General features: G+C 48.2%; 1 protein-coding gene across 2 annotated transcripts; it reads right to left on the bottom strand.

Annotated features, from left to right (window-relative positions):
* Positions 1-1,247: 1,247 nt before the first annotated feature.
* On the bottom strand, positions 1,248-16,832 carry COG7 (component of oligomeric golgi complex 7). 2 transcript variants are annotated; one of them, XM_051777225.1, is made up of 17 exons: positions 16,543-16,831; positions 15,688-15,836; positions 14,926-15,042; positions 14,580-14,748; positions 13,493-13,575; positions 12,617-12,739; positions 11,067-11,265; positions 8,979-9,106; positions 8,276-8,430; positions 6,945-7,061; positions 6,362-6,427; positions 5,424-5,610; positions 4,420-4,560; positions 3,946-4,029; positions 3,508-3,622; positions 2,954-3,097; positions 1,248-1,552 (listed from the first exon to the last, which is right to left on the bottom strand). In XM_051777225.1, exons 1-17 carry the CDS (start codon positions 16,706-16,708, stop codon positions 1,386-1,388), a joined length of 2,310 nt encoding a protein of 769 aa, XP_051633185.1. In that variant the 5' UTR covers positions 16,709-16,831; the 3' UTR covers positions 1,248-1,385. The 2 variants fall into 2 exon arrangements, 1 of the variants encoding a protein (XP_051633185.1); XR_007902760.1 differs by lacking the exons at positions 1,248-1,552; positions 2,954-3,097 and adding an exon at positions 3,752-3,861 and having other exon boundaries at positions 3,507-3,622; positions 16,543-16,832.
* Between the last annotated feature and the right edge of the window lie 2 nt (positions 16,833-16,834).

Below are 16,834 nucleotides of genomic sequence, written 5' to 3' on the forward strand. Positions count from 1 at the left end.
ACAGAGGAATCCAGCTTTCTGTCTCCCTAAAGAGATGTTTCCCTGTCCACCACAAACCTGCAGCACAGCCTCCTTTGCCAAAGGAGAGCTCTTGTAGCATGATGGTACTAGATCTCACATCACAGTCGAGTGGGAAACAAGGACCCAACACCCCCCCCCGATTCAGTGCTCAGTGTACACAGTGTCATCCTTGACAAAAACCAACACTCCCTCCAAAAAACTCAAAAGAGTCCTTTGCTTAAAACATGCAGAATGCTGAGAGCAAGATCCTGGGCATCTCCTCCCACATTCTCACCAACAGACAACAGGATCCTGGGATGGGCAGCAGGTCCCAGGCTGCTCCTTCAGCTCCTCACACCTTCATCCCCAGCCAGGTGCCTGCCCTGGGCCACCTGCCCCATGAGAGGCAACAGCAGCAGGCAAGGAACAGCCCCATAAACCCTCCCTGGCAGTGATGGGGCAGGGGAAGGGTGGGAGAGGCATGGCCGGTGAGATTCACCCTCCTCAAATCAAGGGTAAATGGAACAGAATGTTCTCTGCAGGACAGGGACAGCTCACTGTTCCAGTCACTGCTGGTTTATGGAGGCGTCTGACAACTCATAAAAGTGGGCAGTGGCTCAGGTGCTCAACTCCAGCTCTGTTCCAGCCGGGCTCTCCCGGCCGGACCCACGGCAGAGCTGAGCCCAGCTCAGCAAAGGGGTTTCCTGCTGCAGCAACAGTGTAGGCATTCCAATTTTGGGACCTCTCTGTATTCATTTGTCTCCTAAAAGAGTACACTGAGGCTAGATGAGATGTTTTATACACATCTATATAAGAAATGTTAATAAATTCTACAAGAAAGCACCGCTTTCCTTAAATTCCTTACAAACTTCATGCCTTTCAGTAGAATTCTTGCACCAAGAACAGCCTGCAAAGCTGGTTTTATTCCCAGGGTCAAGCTTGATCAAGGCTCGTCTACCAACTGAAGAGACTCTTCTTGGCTTTGTAATATCAACAGGCCTGAGCAATGGTCATTGCCTGCAGGCAGAGGAGCTCCCAGGCAGCTTCTCTGTGCTGCACCTACCCCACCATTTCAGATATAATAGCTTAAATACTCTGAAAAAGCCACCACAAAGCATGAACTCTCCAGCATATGGCAGAACACCTCCAGCACTGCTCAGCCTACTCAGAGTCATCCAGAGAGTTTTTGGTAAATTTGGCTGTAGGACATCCTTCCTTATTTCTAAAGATGGAAAAATGGAACAAGCTTTTCGTAGACAAAGACATTTATTAAAAGTTGTCTCAAATAAATTGCCCTGGTCTCCAGCAGTATTTTCACTGTCCTTTCAGAAATGAAAACCAACCTGAAGAGGTGAGCCCTCGGGCTGGTAGGAGGGAGGGCACAGCTACCCCTCCAGGCCCCTGATGGCAGCAATGGTGCTGGCCAGGCGGCGGGGCAGGCTCTTGGCAGCCTGGCGGAACTCCTCTGGCCTGGCCTTCAGCAGGGTCACCATGTGCTGCAGCGTCCTGGAGGGCTGCAGCCCCAGGGCATCCATCACGTTTATGAGGTAATCTGCAAGGTTAAGGAAAAATGTGTATTTACCAGGTAACAGACACTGTGAAATGAAACATATCCTTGTTCTCCATGACACTGGGAATCCTGTCACCGAGAGCTCACACCCGCAGGCAGCAGCAGCACTGGCTGCAGTCTCACAGCACTGCCTGGGTGTTTCTGGCTGCCTGTGCACTCGTTCAGACACTGCCCGTTCTGTGCAGGGCACTGAGACACGTTCTGCTGTGTTTCAGTACCTGCACACAACACCCTCGGGGTGGTCAGTCACCTGGGCATGGGAAGAGGATCAGAGTCCCACTACCAAAGGTAAAGAGCTGGCACTAAAGCTGGGCAGCTCTGCCGAGGTGAGTGTCTGTGGAGGCAGCAGGGAGTTCCAGCTCACTGATTTACAGGCAGTTGGGGAACTGAGGATGGCAGGGAGAATGCTGAGCAGCCAGCCTCTCATCCACTGGCTTGTTTTGAAGCAATGTCAGAAAAAAAAAAAAGAGATTCAAGCTGAGTTCACTGATGTCCAAGCACACCTTCTGGAGAGCTGAGGAGCAGATACTGGCTGTATCCTCATTTTTGGGCTTGGCCAGGGGGAAGTCAGCACCCATGATTTACAGTGAGAAAAGATTAACTGGCATTTACAATGGTAGTGGTTCCTTGGTGGCCCTTTCAGCAGCTTTGGATAAGAAAAGCCCATCTCCTCCACATCCTGCAGAAATGTCTCCCCAGCACCCTCTGCCAGCCCTCCCTCAGTCACTTTGTGTGGCACAGAAGGTGGCAGAGATGAGCCTGTGCCAATTCTCTCCCATTTTGCTGCTGAAAATCTCTCGAGGTTCAAAGTAACTTTAGCCTGCAGCACCCTCAGAGCAGCAGGGCAGTGCCAGCCATGGCAGGAGAGCTGATCCTATAGGGTTTGTAAAAAAGGATGCTGCTCAAGTGCTCCACAATCACTTTTACAAGGCCTTTAGCTGATCTTCCCTACTTCAGCTATCAAGTGGATGGAAGAAATCAATCAGCTGTCTCCTCTGCAATCCAGCAGAGCACCCTCAACAGACTTGGCACGCGCTGAGTACCCCCTTCTGGCACATACTGGCAGAACATGGCACTCTGAGAAGGGGAAGACCAGGGCCACACTGCAAAAGATCCTAGACAGATCTTTCTTGCCAAGGCTGGCCTGCGAGGACTTGGACTTCCACAGTCAGACAAAGCAGTGAAGCACTAGGAGTACCCACCGGAAAATCCCCTTCCCTTGAAGAGAGATGTGACAAAAAACACTGCAAGAGAGAAGCTGTGACCCCTCCCCATGCTGGGGATCAACGTGCTCATGGTTAGAGGACAAACCCCGAGGGCAGTCCCCTCCAGCCCAGCGTGGTGCCAGAGCAGCCCGTGTGGCCCCAGCAGGGCCGTGCTCACCGATGTCGGTGCCCAGCTGCTTGGTGGAGTGTGGTGTGAGCTGCGGGATCTGCAGGATCACCTCGCAGTACGTCTGCATGGTGGCTCTGGCGATGGAGCCCAGCCAGTAATCAGCCATGTTATCCAGCTCAGGCAGCTCGTCTCCTGCACAGACAACTCCTGTTAGTGCCAGCACACACCCTCCCCCTTCCCTGCCTTCGTACAAAACGGAATCACAGCTGGTGAGTGACACCTTAACTGTTCTTTCCACAGGACATCGAGGTACTCAGAGTTTATCAGTTGATTTTGGAGTAATCAAAGCAGTTATGTAACCTCCCTGTACTGTACAGCATTGACAGTGAGCTCGAAACCCAAAACACTTCTCCTCCCTTGATTGCTCTCCAGGTACGTCATTTCCAAAGGGCACACGGATGATCAGCTGGGATCAGGGTACTGCCTGGCACATTTGGCAGGATCCGCTTCCAGGAGCAGTTTACAAACCACACATCACACTTGTGTAATGTCAGTATGGGAAAGCTTTCCCCAGACACTCCAAGCCTTTGGCCTCACCTTACCTTGCTCTGGGGGGTACGGCAGTTTTCCAGCATGTAATGCCAGCTCCAAAGCAGAATCCTCTTGAGTGACAAATGGCTCAAGGTGCAGAGGAAGAGACGTAATGTATTGCCCAATCTAGAATAAAAGCACCAAAAGCTGAGTCATTGAACAAATGTAAGGCAAGTCCTTTACTAGAGAAAAAAAGTCACCTGCAGTGAGGCACACCTGAAAGCAGAGAGCTGAGCCTGACAGCCACTCACTCACCTACAAATTGGCTCCTGCGCATCATTACACTTGGTACAAGAAATAGTTTTTCACAAGGTCAGACAAGCAGTCACTGAATCACTCGTGGTAAGAAAGACCTACACAGAGAACTGCAAGTCCAAGCAAATCTTTACTCTCCGGGGCATTCCTGGCAATTTGTTTTCTAGAGCAGAAAGTCAGTTGAGTTCTCTTACATTGCTGATATATTCCAGAGGGGTCAGGCTGAAGTTTGGTAGGTCCTCTGTCAGAGTCTCACCAATGCCACCAGAACTCCAGCCCTGTAAGGCAGAAAACGCAGGATGAAGCAAGGATTTCCTGGAGCATGAATCCTGCCAGTATTTTAGGAAGGGGTCACCCAGCAACATGAACTGTGACTGCCCAAGGAATTCTAGAAAGAAGAACACAGGTGGTGAGAAAACTGTTTCCTGTGTCATCCCTCAGACCCGAAACACCACCCTTCCCATCCAGCTCCCTGTGGGAAACACCAGAGCCTGCAAACATCTGTGGGCTGCAAAGGCTGTGGGTGAGGGGAGGGAAACTGCAGCTCGTGGGAGAAATGTGACACCAGAGGAAACCGTTCTGAAAAGGAGAAAGGAAAGCAACACGGACCCAAGGGATCCCACAGGTAAATCCTGCTGTTCAGCTCTGCTCAGGCCCCCCTTGCTCACCTCCATCTTGGGCACCAGCAGCAGCTGCTGTTTGATCCGGAGGAACACGGAGTCAAAGGCCAGGTGATGTGCCAGCTGGTTGAGGCGGCTCAGGGCGGCTCGTGACGATGACAGCAGGTTGTGGTTACTGGTACCTTTCTCCTGACACACAGGGACACAAAAACATTTACACCAGAAGTCGTTAAAGTGACCACAGAGGAGCTGCATTAACATTCTTACAGAGGTTTTATGAGGCCATGCTAATGGCAGAGCAGAGCTCCCCTCTGAGATGGCACAGCCTGTTTCCCTTGGAATGACCTATTCCAAGCAGTTATTCGAGACAGAAACTGCCACTGCTCCCTGAACTGTAAGACGAAGAATCAGCATTCAGTGAGTTCTACACCAACTGTGGAACTGGAGTGTTCAGCCGAGGTTTACACAAAATGTAACACCGAAGGCAGAACTGCAGAAGTTGCAAGTAAATCAAGTACAAAAGAAATCAAAACATTTATAGGAAATAAAAGACTCATAACCATGAATTCATTACTTCACGTGACCAACGATGGCAAACATAACTTAGATCCATGAGAAGATAACTGGAGTCATTCTACCCTGTTCACAGATCCGTGCATGAACGATCCTGCAGAATTGTTTCAGACTGGACATGGCAGCAGGGTGTAAGTGGCAGAGAAAGCCTCAGGAAGCTGTGTGTGGGCTCCAGAATTTGAGATGGCTCCAACACAACCTTCCCAATGCTCACTGTGATAAAATCTCTGTCACCTGAGCTGATAAGGGCATGTTCACAAAATACAGCCCCAATCTGAGGAGAGATGGAACAAGTCCAGACTTCCTGGGTTTGGACACTTCATCTCTCCATGGATCAGTGTCTCTGTGGAAGACTTGGAATGCAGCCCATGGAAAGGCTGCAGTCCAGGATGAAAAGTCATTAGGCTGGAGGGGGAATCCAGGTCTCATCTACCAAATGTGGGCCCAAGAGCATGCTGTGACAGAGGCACCAGAGCTACCTTCAGAGTGTAAAGCGTTTCCATAAGACTGGCATACTCAGATGGATTCTCCTTCAACAGATAATTGTATTCCTGCCAGGGATTCTTTACAGAGCTCTTCTTTTCTGCAGAACTGGTGTCCTGAAAGCCAGAAAAACTACAAGGGCTGTAGGAGTCTGAGAGATACTTTCCAGCAGTTGATAAAATCCTGAAAACAAGTACACAAAAGTCACCAGCAGAATCCTCTGAACTCAGTGTTCCAGTCCTCACACTGGCCCAAGGACCAGCACTGCCTTCGTGTGGCTTCAAGGGAGAGTATTCACTGGTGGAGACACTAATTACAGCCAACTCTCATGTCTGCTGTGCAGCACAAAAACTGCAAAAATACAGAGACAAAAGAGAGAGGCTCGTGCTCTCAGAGGAGCTGGGCAGTGGGGCCCAGGCCCAGCCCCTGGACACTGCAGGCTGTGCTGGGCAGAGCACAGGCACTCGAGTCACATCGAGCATTTCAAGGCACAACAGGCTGAGCACTGCTCACAACAAGCAGTAACAAAAGATCTACGTGCTGCCTGTGCCTGACACTCCTCAGGTTACAGGGAACCAATCCATCAGTTAAGGCACACCTAGACTCAGTTCAGCACATGATTCATGCCCCGTGTCACAAGGGTGTAAATCTTGCCAATTTGATCTGCTGGAAAATTCCCTCCTGACCCCAATCTGGCCCATTGGTAGCCAGCCAGGTATCCAAGGAGAGGGATTTTTGGGACTGTCTCAGGGCACACAACTGAGTGGAACAGTCTGTGCCCCATCTCTGACATGATGAAGGATGGGGAGGGGCAGTGGGGGAATTGGGGGCTGTTTTCCCTCCATGGTCTATGCAACCAAAACACCTTGGGGTTTGTTTTCTTTAACTTGTTTTCTATGTTGACAGCTCATGAATTAAGGTCAGCAGTGCTCACCTGTTGGCCAGCTGCTGCTCAAAGTCTCCACACTGATGAAGGAGTTCACCACAAGTGGTAATTACCCTGGGAAAGAACAAGACAAAAAGGCATGAGACTGGAGGCAGATAATTCCAGACTCTCCCAGAGTACCCATCTCAGACAGAGGTCAAGTAATTGTGAAATGCAATAACCAAACCACAGCCCACACATCTGCCAAGAGTCAATCTGGTGATTAACTCTTCATCCATTTGATAACACACTGAATTTTTTTGCTCAATAACCTCATCCACGTGTCACTTCTTGTCATCGTGGCAAAGGTCAGCTCAGTGTCACTGGGAAAAATTCTAAGAGCTGTTGATATCACAAGTGATATGAGATGCAGCCTTGCTCCAGGCAGAGTGGGCAGCCCCACAGCCCTCCCTGTGCCAGGAGCAACCTGAAACCCATCACTGACACTGGTGCTCCCAGCAGCACTGCAGCACAGTGAGCTCAGCCCTGTGTCTGCACTGAGAACTCATGTGTAAACCGACCCCAAGTAATTCCCTTTCAGCTTTGGTACAAAAATCAGCTCTGAGCCAGGCAAAAATAAAATCCCCTTTACCGGACAGAGTTTTGGAATGCAGTCCAGTCCTCCTGGAACAGGGAATCTGATAGGACATCATCCAGTTTACATTTCTTTCGTATAGACTGCAGTGTGTTTGTGAAGTCAGACGTATACCTGTGGTGAGAAATGGAGCAGAGAGAAGCACCAGCATAAGAGAACTGGTTGGAGAGCAGCACAATGGCATGCTCTGTGATTTGCTCAGTCAGCTCTCTACAAGGGCTATGTAAGAACAGAAATATTAAAAGGAGTAAAAAGGGACATCGTGGTTCCAGTTCAAACAGGTGGATGTGAAGAACTGATCAGCCACAGCCCACCTGAGCCTACACCAGAAGACAATAGGAGCTACAGATACTGAGAGGCTGCCTCAATTTGCTACATGTGGATTACCAGCTCTCATCTCCTGTGAGAAGAAGAGAGTAAGATATTTTTGTTACCATTACAGTGACCATATCTCCCAGGAAAGACCAGGAAAAGTTTATGAGGCTCTTGCTACTCCAACATCACTTGGCCCTTACTCCAGGAACATGGTGACAACAATCTCATGAATTTGTTTTCTCAGCTACTCCCCAGATGAGAACACGGATAAAAAGGAGAACATTTTGTTTTCCACACACCCCCATTTTCTTTTTTAATAGTGCCCACGAGCTGGAGGCATGCACATTGCTCTGTAATTGCCTATAAAGAAGGTGAGATCAGAGACTTTTGCTTTCCTCTTCCCCCTTCCCACAGGGCAGTAATACCCGACTCATACCTTGTGAGCAACCCTTTCAGTATTCTGAAGGAATAAGGAGTTAATCAGTATGGGAATATGAAAGTGATACTTAAGGACAAGAATTTACAGTGAACCTCCCCGGGATATCTCACAGGCAGGTCCTGAATGTGAAGTCACTTGGCCCACTGAGTGTGTATTCAGAGAACCATGGATTCATTAAGGTTGGAAATGACCTCCAAGACCATTGAGTCCAACCTCTGGACCTATTTCCCCAGAGAAATCTACTGAGATCTACTTTCATCACCCTATTTTGTCTTCATCTTATTCTGTTTTGGGAAACATTTTCCCCTCCACAAGTATTTATTAAAAATAAAACCTCAGCCCAACCAGAATAGAAGACAGCTGAGAAGTCTTTAATTTAGCCATAAAAGCTTCCATTTTCCCCTGGGAAACAGCCCCTGCCCGAATGGAGCAAGAAGGATATCGATGATTCACAGTACAGTGAGAGACACCTTCTGCTCTCAGCCATTTTCCGTAAACTACAAAGTCCTTGGCCACAAACTGCACACTCACTACTCCCTCAGGATAAATGCAGCAGCAACTAAAAGCACCTTACTTTGCAAACAGGGCCTTGAGGGCCTTCAGGAGCCCACACACTCCCAGGCCATCCGTGAGCTTGATGCAGTTGTCGATGGCTCCAGAGGCCAGAATGAAGAGTTTGTTGACTGAATGGTTCAGCTCCTGGACACAGTCAATCACTTCCCAATGCTCCTAAACAACAACAACAACAACAACAACAACAAAGCTGAGCCTGACCCTTCTTGCAGGCATTAGAGAAGACACTTGTGTAACACAGCGTTCTCTGGTATCCTCCAGATACTCCTAAAGCAGAACCCTGCTGGTGCTTCCACCCTCCTGCACATGGACTGTCACAACAGTTGGGCTGCCAAACCAGGTCTTCAAGAGAAAACAGTTCTGCCAACGACAGAATCTTCTACAAAAAGGACTTCCCTTCTCCCTTCTGTTCTTAATAGATTCAGCCAAACCTGAAGTAGGCTCTTGGTTGAGTGTCATTCCGGTAAAGGCTTTCCCCAGCAGATCCACACAGGACCTGTAACTGCTGCAGGAGAGGAAAGGAGCTGACCTGATAGTGCTTTATTTCTTAAACAAATCTACTTAGCAGTAAAAAATATACTGCAAAGAGGAAATATTACCAAAAATGAGAGGAGGAAAGAGAGCAGTAACCACGACAAAGACCCCTGTATTTAGTGGAAGCTTTAGCCTCTCCCTCTGCAGCTGAGCAAAGGCTGGTACATTACCAAGGGCACTGCACTGATCTGGATGAGGAGATTCTCTTCTTCCAAGTCTCCATACTCAAGTTGGTAGGGCTTGTATGGACCATACACTGCTTCCACCAGCTCCATCACTTTCACCAGGTTCTGCTCCTCTACAAAGAACAAGACAAGGTTTAGTCTACAAAGAGATGAATGTGCCACTAAAAAACTTGTTTCAAGCTACCTGCAGTAGTTCTTCCATCAGAGCATGCTGCCTGCACAGGCTTGGAATGTTGCCCAACAGCTTCAATCTCAACTACACAGATTGCTTTTTTATTTTTTAAAAAACAAGGTTATTGCCTCTACCTGCTTCCTAAAACCAAGATGTTCTACCTCAACAAGTGCCTCAAGAAAATCATCACTCACTGCTCCAAAACAGTCTGGGTGACAAAAATCCATCACACATTCCAACCTACAGCAGAAGAATTGAAACCATTGGAGAAGTGAGACACACTACTCTCAGCATCCAACAGGGTAATCCTCATTTAACAGAAAGCCTGATTCACACTTAAATAACTGACACTAATCCAACTCACTCAGCACTATTGCTACAGTGTTCAGCAACCACAAACTCAGCATCTCAGCACCATGCTTGAGCAGGGTGCTGCAAACTCAAACACAAACCAGGGCTCAATGACTATTTCTACATCAGAACTGGACACCAGCTGTTCTCATGAAGCTTTGCCGAATTCAAACCAGCAGTAAATCACAATTACTTTGAATCCTGGTTGTCAGAGAAGACTTTTACACCCTAAGGACAGGAAAGCAATGGAGTAGGCTGTCCAAAGCCAGTGCTGTCTCCGTGCTTGGATATTTTCAAGACCAGACTGACAATATCCCACGGTCTGACTTCACAGCAGATACTGCTTGGAGCAGGGGATTGGGCAAAATCATCTCCCAAGCTCCCTTCCAACCTGAATTAGCCTGTGAATCATAGCTGAACTCTCCCCTCATATACACACACGGGAACTGGTTTGACTCTGCTCAGCTGAGTCACCTGGCCTATCCATTCTTGAGATATTTCTCTTCCCAAACATCTTACCCCAGAGCAAAAGAGATGGAAATAAAGGCTTTAGGTTTTTATTTTTTAAACACGGTCAGATAGCAGTTCAGCAACTGTCTTCCTATTCCACCATCTTATGGAATCTGGCATCATTTTTCCAGGCCCTTTTTAATAATTTCTATAGTGACCCACAAATTGAGCTAGAAAATGGCTGATGAGTACACAACCACACAGACAACAAACACAGTACCAGTTACACTCCCTGACATTGCCCAGCAATCATAATTTACAGGATCTAGTAAGAATCTGGGTTTAAACAGCTCAAGACAATGTTATGAGGAACCAAACACAGGAAGCACAGCATTAGGAATGCTCCATTAGCTTTAATTTTGGATTTTCCCATAGCCAGCCTTTGAAGAGGCCCCACCAGATTCATAAAGGACTATAAATATCCAACAGGTCAAGTCAGGCATAAACCTGTGCAAACACAGCACCTCACTGCTGTGTGGTTTGTGGGAATTACTCAGCAAGTCAGGACCAAAATGAGATGATAAACATCCCAGGGAGAGGAGAACCAGGGCAGATTTGGAATCCAATACAGAGGATGCTGCTGGGAATAAAACACCAACAAAAAGCCTACAAAATCAAATACAAGCATCCAATGGATGCAGCCTTGAAGCAAGTTTTCTCTTGTTTAGTGAGGTGTGACAATTCCAGGAAACTCTTCAGCTTTTCTGCTTTGTCATCTCTCACAATGGGTCTCACTGCCTCCCTGCAGACATTTCCTCATCTGTGAGACATAAGAAACACTAAAGCTCATAAAAGGATAAGTGCTAAATACTATTTACCCTGCAGAGCCAGCCAGGACAGAGCTGCTTCAGGAAACTCAGTGTTGTGTCAACAGCTTCAGTGTAAGACACACACACACAAAGGTGGAACTGCCGCCCAACTGGGCAGTGCTGTAGAAGAGATAATCCCTCCCTCCACCTAAAACTAAACAAAATCCCACAATGGGACTTTACAAAGGGGTTGACAGAATAGAATGACAGAACTCAGTGCCAGAGCCTTACTCAGGTTTGGCAGCATCGCCACCTCCAGCCCCTTGGCGAAGTGGACAGTGGCCTCGTGCAGCTCCAGCAGCTGGCTCAGCTTGGTGTCCTGGCCTGTCCTCTCCATGGCAGTGCTGAGGCACACAGGGATGGAAGGCACCAGTGCTCCCAGAGTTTGGATCAACAGCACAGTCACAATTTCATGGGGATTCTTGAAAACCTGTGGCAGCAGTAAAGCTACTGGTAAAAGCACATTACTTGAGAGGAACACACAGCAGAGGGAGCAGCAGACAGCTCCCCAACCTGAGAAACCTCCCAGGGGGTAAAAAACCCAAAAGAGGTCTCCTAAGGCTACAAGAGCCCCACTGACATAGCACACAGGACAGACTGATGACAAAAGACTAGGACAATACCTGTGTACCATTGTGCCTTGAGTACAGCCACCAAGAAACTAGAAAACAGGCACAGGTCAAAAACTGAATTCAGCAGAACACAGGCACTACAGTGATTCAAAAACCACCTGGCAGAGAAAGGTATTTGAAACAGAGCACTCAGTTTACACAGGTGTGTTGGGAACAAACATGTATCAGTAATATATGAAGAAATAGTACTGTATCATGAGCCAAATTACTGGTCAAAGGGGCAGAAGTCAGTATTGGAAAGGCTAGAAAGCCTGTAATCAGCTGAGAATCAGCCACTTCACTGGCATAAAATGTGTTACAGCCTTTTATTATGAGTTTTTCATCAGCTATTCTGCTCATTTGCTTTGAAAGCTGGGATCACCAAGAGTTTTTCAGAAAGCAGAAGCAAAACAGGAGACTGAGTGACACAAACTCTGCGCCCACATGCCATTTCTCTCGATCCCCAGTTCAAAAAGTATCTGCTAAAATGTAACCTGACATCTGACCTGTAAGTCACATCGAATCATTAAGCAGAAAAAATACACTTCAAGGAAACACTGAGCTCCTCTGCAGCACAGGCCTCGCACTGACACCGGCTTTGTGACACCAAGATAACAATCTCTTACCCTTCATGGATGAAAAACTCTCACAGGCTCAGCAATATGAACTTATTTCTTCATTTCACTAAAGGACAGTATCTTTTTTTGATCCTACATTATTCTTGTCAGGAAAAACAAGAACAGAGACTCCAAGCAGTGACAGCAGAAGCCATCAGATATCTTACAGAGAGTGACATGTATCAGTCCAACACAACCTTGAGGGCTTCCCCCAGGCCAAGTGATAAAGCAACTCAGGCATTTCAAATGTCTTGCAACAGAACACATTTGCAACACCAACAAATTAGGTTTGACTTAAGATACAGATGAAAGTGATAGAGCAGCTTTAATGTCAATAACACAGCAACCTTGTTGCTGGTGGACACCAGAACTCAAACCCTGTCTGCAAGGGCTGCAGGAGGAACGGAACGTGGGTTGTCCCCCTGTGCACTGATGAGGCACAGAGTGTCACTCAGAGTGAGCAGCCATCAGCTATTTGGAGCTCTGTGAGAATTCAGAGTGTGCTCAGCCCTGTGCTCTCCCATCCCTGCCCAACGTGAACCTGTCACTGCACCTGTGCTGCCCACTGGAGCTGGCAGTGCCAGGTCCCCAGCAGGGTGTCGTACAGCTCAGTCAGCTGCCGATTCAAGCTCAGGTCACTCTGGCAAAGCTCCTGCCACGCGGCCACCAGCTGCACCTGCCAGGGAACAAGAACCAGCTGAGAGGAGAATGGACAGGCCACAGGTCTTGCTTTTGTTATTCCAAATCCAGCACTCCCCATGCACAGCACTTCTGCCAAAACGTGAGGCCCACCCTGGCTCCTCTCTCCAGATTTCAGTTAACATATAATTCAGCACCACAGAAGGAAAAGACTTCCAACATGAAGCTTGAGGCTTCTTAGTGATTCAAAGATTTAATTAACATTGGTATTTTACTCATAAAATGAGATTGTAACTGATACCCCCACATAATAGTTGAAATACTTGGCAAGCCCCAGCCTTGAACTTAATCCTCAAAAGTCACAGTCATGTGAGAAATTTGAGGCTCATGTTATGGCTACAGAACTGTCTGGAATTCCAACTTTTAATCTTACCTGAAAAGAGTTTACAGAAGTCAGCAGATGGCAAGTTGCAGTAATGAAGTTACTGCTGACATAACCACATGCACAGAAAGCAAAGTAAAACCATGTGGCACAGAGAAATCAAGCAGAACACACATATCCCGTGTCTGCTGCAGAAAGAGACACAAGGACCTGAACAGAGAATTACTCCTGAAACATGGGGAGTAACTAAAGCTGTTCAGAGCCAGCAAGAGAAGAAAAGGAAGAGGTGCCACCTCCCTGCCACAGCAAAGGTGAGATCCGTGGGGCAGCAGCTCCCTCTGCAGTCAAAGCCCAGCAAGCATTGCAATTTTTATTCCTAGAATGTTAAAATATTACCAAAACGCTTACCTTGTGACATTTATAATAATAAGCCAGAAGCTGCGGCATCCGATCGATTTCTGTGAAAACTTTAACAAACGTTTTTGCCTGATCTAAACCAAAGAAAACAACAGGCAGTCAGGATCAGCCTCAAAGCTGAGGGAGAGACATCAGTCTGAGCAAGAATTCTTCTCCTAAGGGAGCGTGCACAAAGACCTACACAGAAAGATACATTTCACCTCTTGTTTGCTTATCTTCTCAAACAGGAGAGAAACTGCCTAAAGCCCACCCTCAATCAAGAACAGGCAGCAGACAAGAGGAATTAATTTAACTTCTTAAAATTAACTTCTTAACCAGCATGTGTACCTGGTATTAAAGTCAGATAAAGACAGAGCATTTCCTAGAAGGACAATGTTGTTTTCCAGAAACAAGGCACTACTTACAAACCTGGAGCATTCCTGACAAAGGCCTCAGGTTTGCTTTCACCTGTCTTCAAACTGACCCCTGTGCCTTAGAGTGACCCATAGCACAGTGAGCTCCTGCATAGAGCTTGGAAACACAGGTTCCTAAATAGTCTGGTTTGTACCCCACAGCCCCAGACCCCCTGGGACCTCGAGGTGCACACAGCTGAGAGTCAACAACCAGAAAAAGTACTTTTCAGAAGTGCTGACAGGAGTAGAGGGAAGGAAGAGCATAGAGAACAGTCCAAAAAGACTAGTTTTCTAAGCAGAGTTTATAAAGCCACTTTTATAAGGCAGCAAGGAGTCAGAATGTTTCCAAACAAATTTCCTTCCTGATTACACCCCCCAGCTGTAACAGAAATGCCCAGCAGCACCATGGTAACACAAAACCAGGCTTTGAAGAAGGGGCCTTCTGAGAAGCACTTCCTACCTGGAGAGCATCCTTGACATAACTAAACTACAAGAGCAGGGCAGCCCTGCCTCAGCACCTCCATCTCAGGCAGCTGTAGAGCACAAAACATTCCAGGGCATCTGCTCCACCAGGAAAGCTCGTGACCCAGCACCAGGAGCCCTCAGGACACCAACTCCCCACCCAAACACCACCTTAAAGACAATAAACTCTATGTTGATAGTAAATGACACCAAGTGTTGCTGACCTACAGACTGGGAGTTGAAAGCTGCGACAATCTGAGGGCTGGCCATGGCCTCCAGGCGGTTCTTCAGCGCCTCCAGGTGCACACACTTCTCGGAGTAATCCGGCGTGTCCACCAGCATGGCCAGGCTGCTCTGCATGCTCGTCAGCTTGGCCGAAATCAGGGACACATCCTGCCAGCAGCAAAGGCAGCCTGTTACCAAGGGTGACCTCAGACAGCATCAGCACCAGTTTCATAACGACATTTCAAACAGCAACATGTTTGAGAGTCACTTCTAAAGCCTACTTTTAAACGCAGTTCACTGGAAAGCTGAAGGCACAAAGACCAAACAGAATAATTCAGTATTTACCTGTGTTTTAAGAGTCTCTTCAATGTCTGCACTTAACGTGCTCCATTTGTCTGCTTCCTGAAGTGACTCGGCAGCCAACTGCATTCTAGACTTCACTTGGTCAATCTCTACCAAGACCTGAAGAAAAAACAACACTATGTTGCCCGCTGAAAAAAGAGGTGACTGCCATGGATGCTTATTTCAGCAGAGTTATTTTTGTCTTGGACTTAAAAAAAAAATGGTATGAAAAGATTATGACGTTACAAAGAGGAAGGAATGGGCAGAAAGAACTTGAGATGCAAGAGATGTAAAATCAACTTTCAAAGTCAAACAACGAAAGGTTAGTTTAGGTTAGTTTGAATTCTGGTCTTGTACTTTTAGTATCCACTTTGCCTGAAAATGCTCTGCACCCCAGGCAGAAAGCAGTGCCCCAGCCAGGTACCAGCAGCTCTGAACTGACACCTGAGCAGCTGTTCCTCAGGACATGCAGATTGCACAGGTCTGGGTCACATCCACCTTTCCACAAATTTTAAATTTCACAAGCTGCAGATAAACACTAAGTATCACAGAATATGCCGCGTTGGAAGGGACCATCAAGTCCAACCCTTAGCCCTGCACAGGACCATCCCCAAGAGTCATCCCATGTGCCTGAGAGGATCATCCAAATGTTTTTTGAACATTGTCAGCCTTGGTGCTGGGCCCACTGCCCAGGGGAGCCTGTTCAGTGCCCGACCATCCTCTGGGGAAGAACCTTTTTCTAATATCTAACCTATAAGAACTGACCTGCATCGACTGGGCTGTGTCTTCTTCAAACTTCTTTATATCTTCTTTAACAAGGATCATCTGCTCCTTCAGAAATGTTGCCTCCTGTTTCAAGACTTCCAACTCCCGGAGGACTCTGGGCATGTTCTGGAGAGCCTGATGGCTTGTTTCTGCAGAAACACTGAGGAGTCAGTGAGGAGTGCTGAGAGCCCTTGGAGGAATGGGGGAGTCTTTCAATAATCTTATTTAATCTTCAGTACTTGAAAAAAACAACACAACACAGCAAAACAGCAAACAACAAAACTTCAGCTGTTTCTTTAAAGTTTAAGTAGGTACTTTACCATGGAATCACAAAGCCCTCTGAGACCAGAGTCCAACTGTTCCCAACAGTTCAGTGCTGTTCCCCCAGCACTGCCAAGGCCACCACTAACCCATGTCCCCAGGTACCAACTTACAGGAGGCTTTTAAACCCCTCCAGGGATGGTGACTCCACAATTGCCCTCACAGGCTGTACCAGGGCTGGACAAACCTTATGGGGAAGAAATTTTCCCCATTATCCCATTTAACCCAGCCTGGCAGGGGCTGTTGTTTGTCAGCGCTCAGCACCGATGTGCTGGTGGATAATCACGGGACCCCAGATCGGTGTAAGGAACCCTCTGTCTCTGCCAAGGCCAGGCCTGGATCGCCAACACGCCCTGGGGTGGCCCGCACGGGTCTCCCTGTCATCACCTCCTGTGCACCTCAGGAGGATCCAGGTACCAGGACACAGATCTCAGGAGCACACGAGCTGGGGTGAAGCGGGGCCGCAAAACCCGCACAGGACTCGGCCCGACACATCCCCACGCCAAGCAAAGCCCCCCAGCCCAGCCCCCGCACCTTCCACGGCGTTGTTCACCTCCTGGATGAAGAGCTGCAGCTTCATCACCAGGGTGGCGGCGTGGGCGTCCACCTTGCCCGGGGCCTCCTGCTGCACGGCGCGGAACGCCGCGTTCACCCAGCCCTTCACCTCGAACTCGTCCGACAGGAACCGCGAGAAATCCATCGCCGCGGCCCGGGGCGGGGGGGACAGCCGGGGACAGCGGGGGACAGCCGGACACGGCCCGGGGACAGCCGGACACGGCCCCAGCAGCAGCGGCCGCGGCCCCGCCGCGCACCCGGAAACGCTCCG

The sequence above is a fragment of the Manacus candei genome, unplaced genomic scaffold (genome assembly GCF_025592945.1).
Source record: "Manacus candei isolate 608988 ecotype Guabito, Panama unplaced genomic scaffold, ASM2559294v1 h1tg000002l, whole genome shotgun sequence".
Lineage (NCBI taxonomy): Eukaryota > Metazoa > Chordata > Aves > Passeriformes > Pipridae > Manacus > Manacus candei.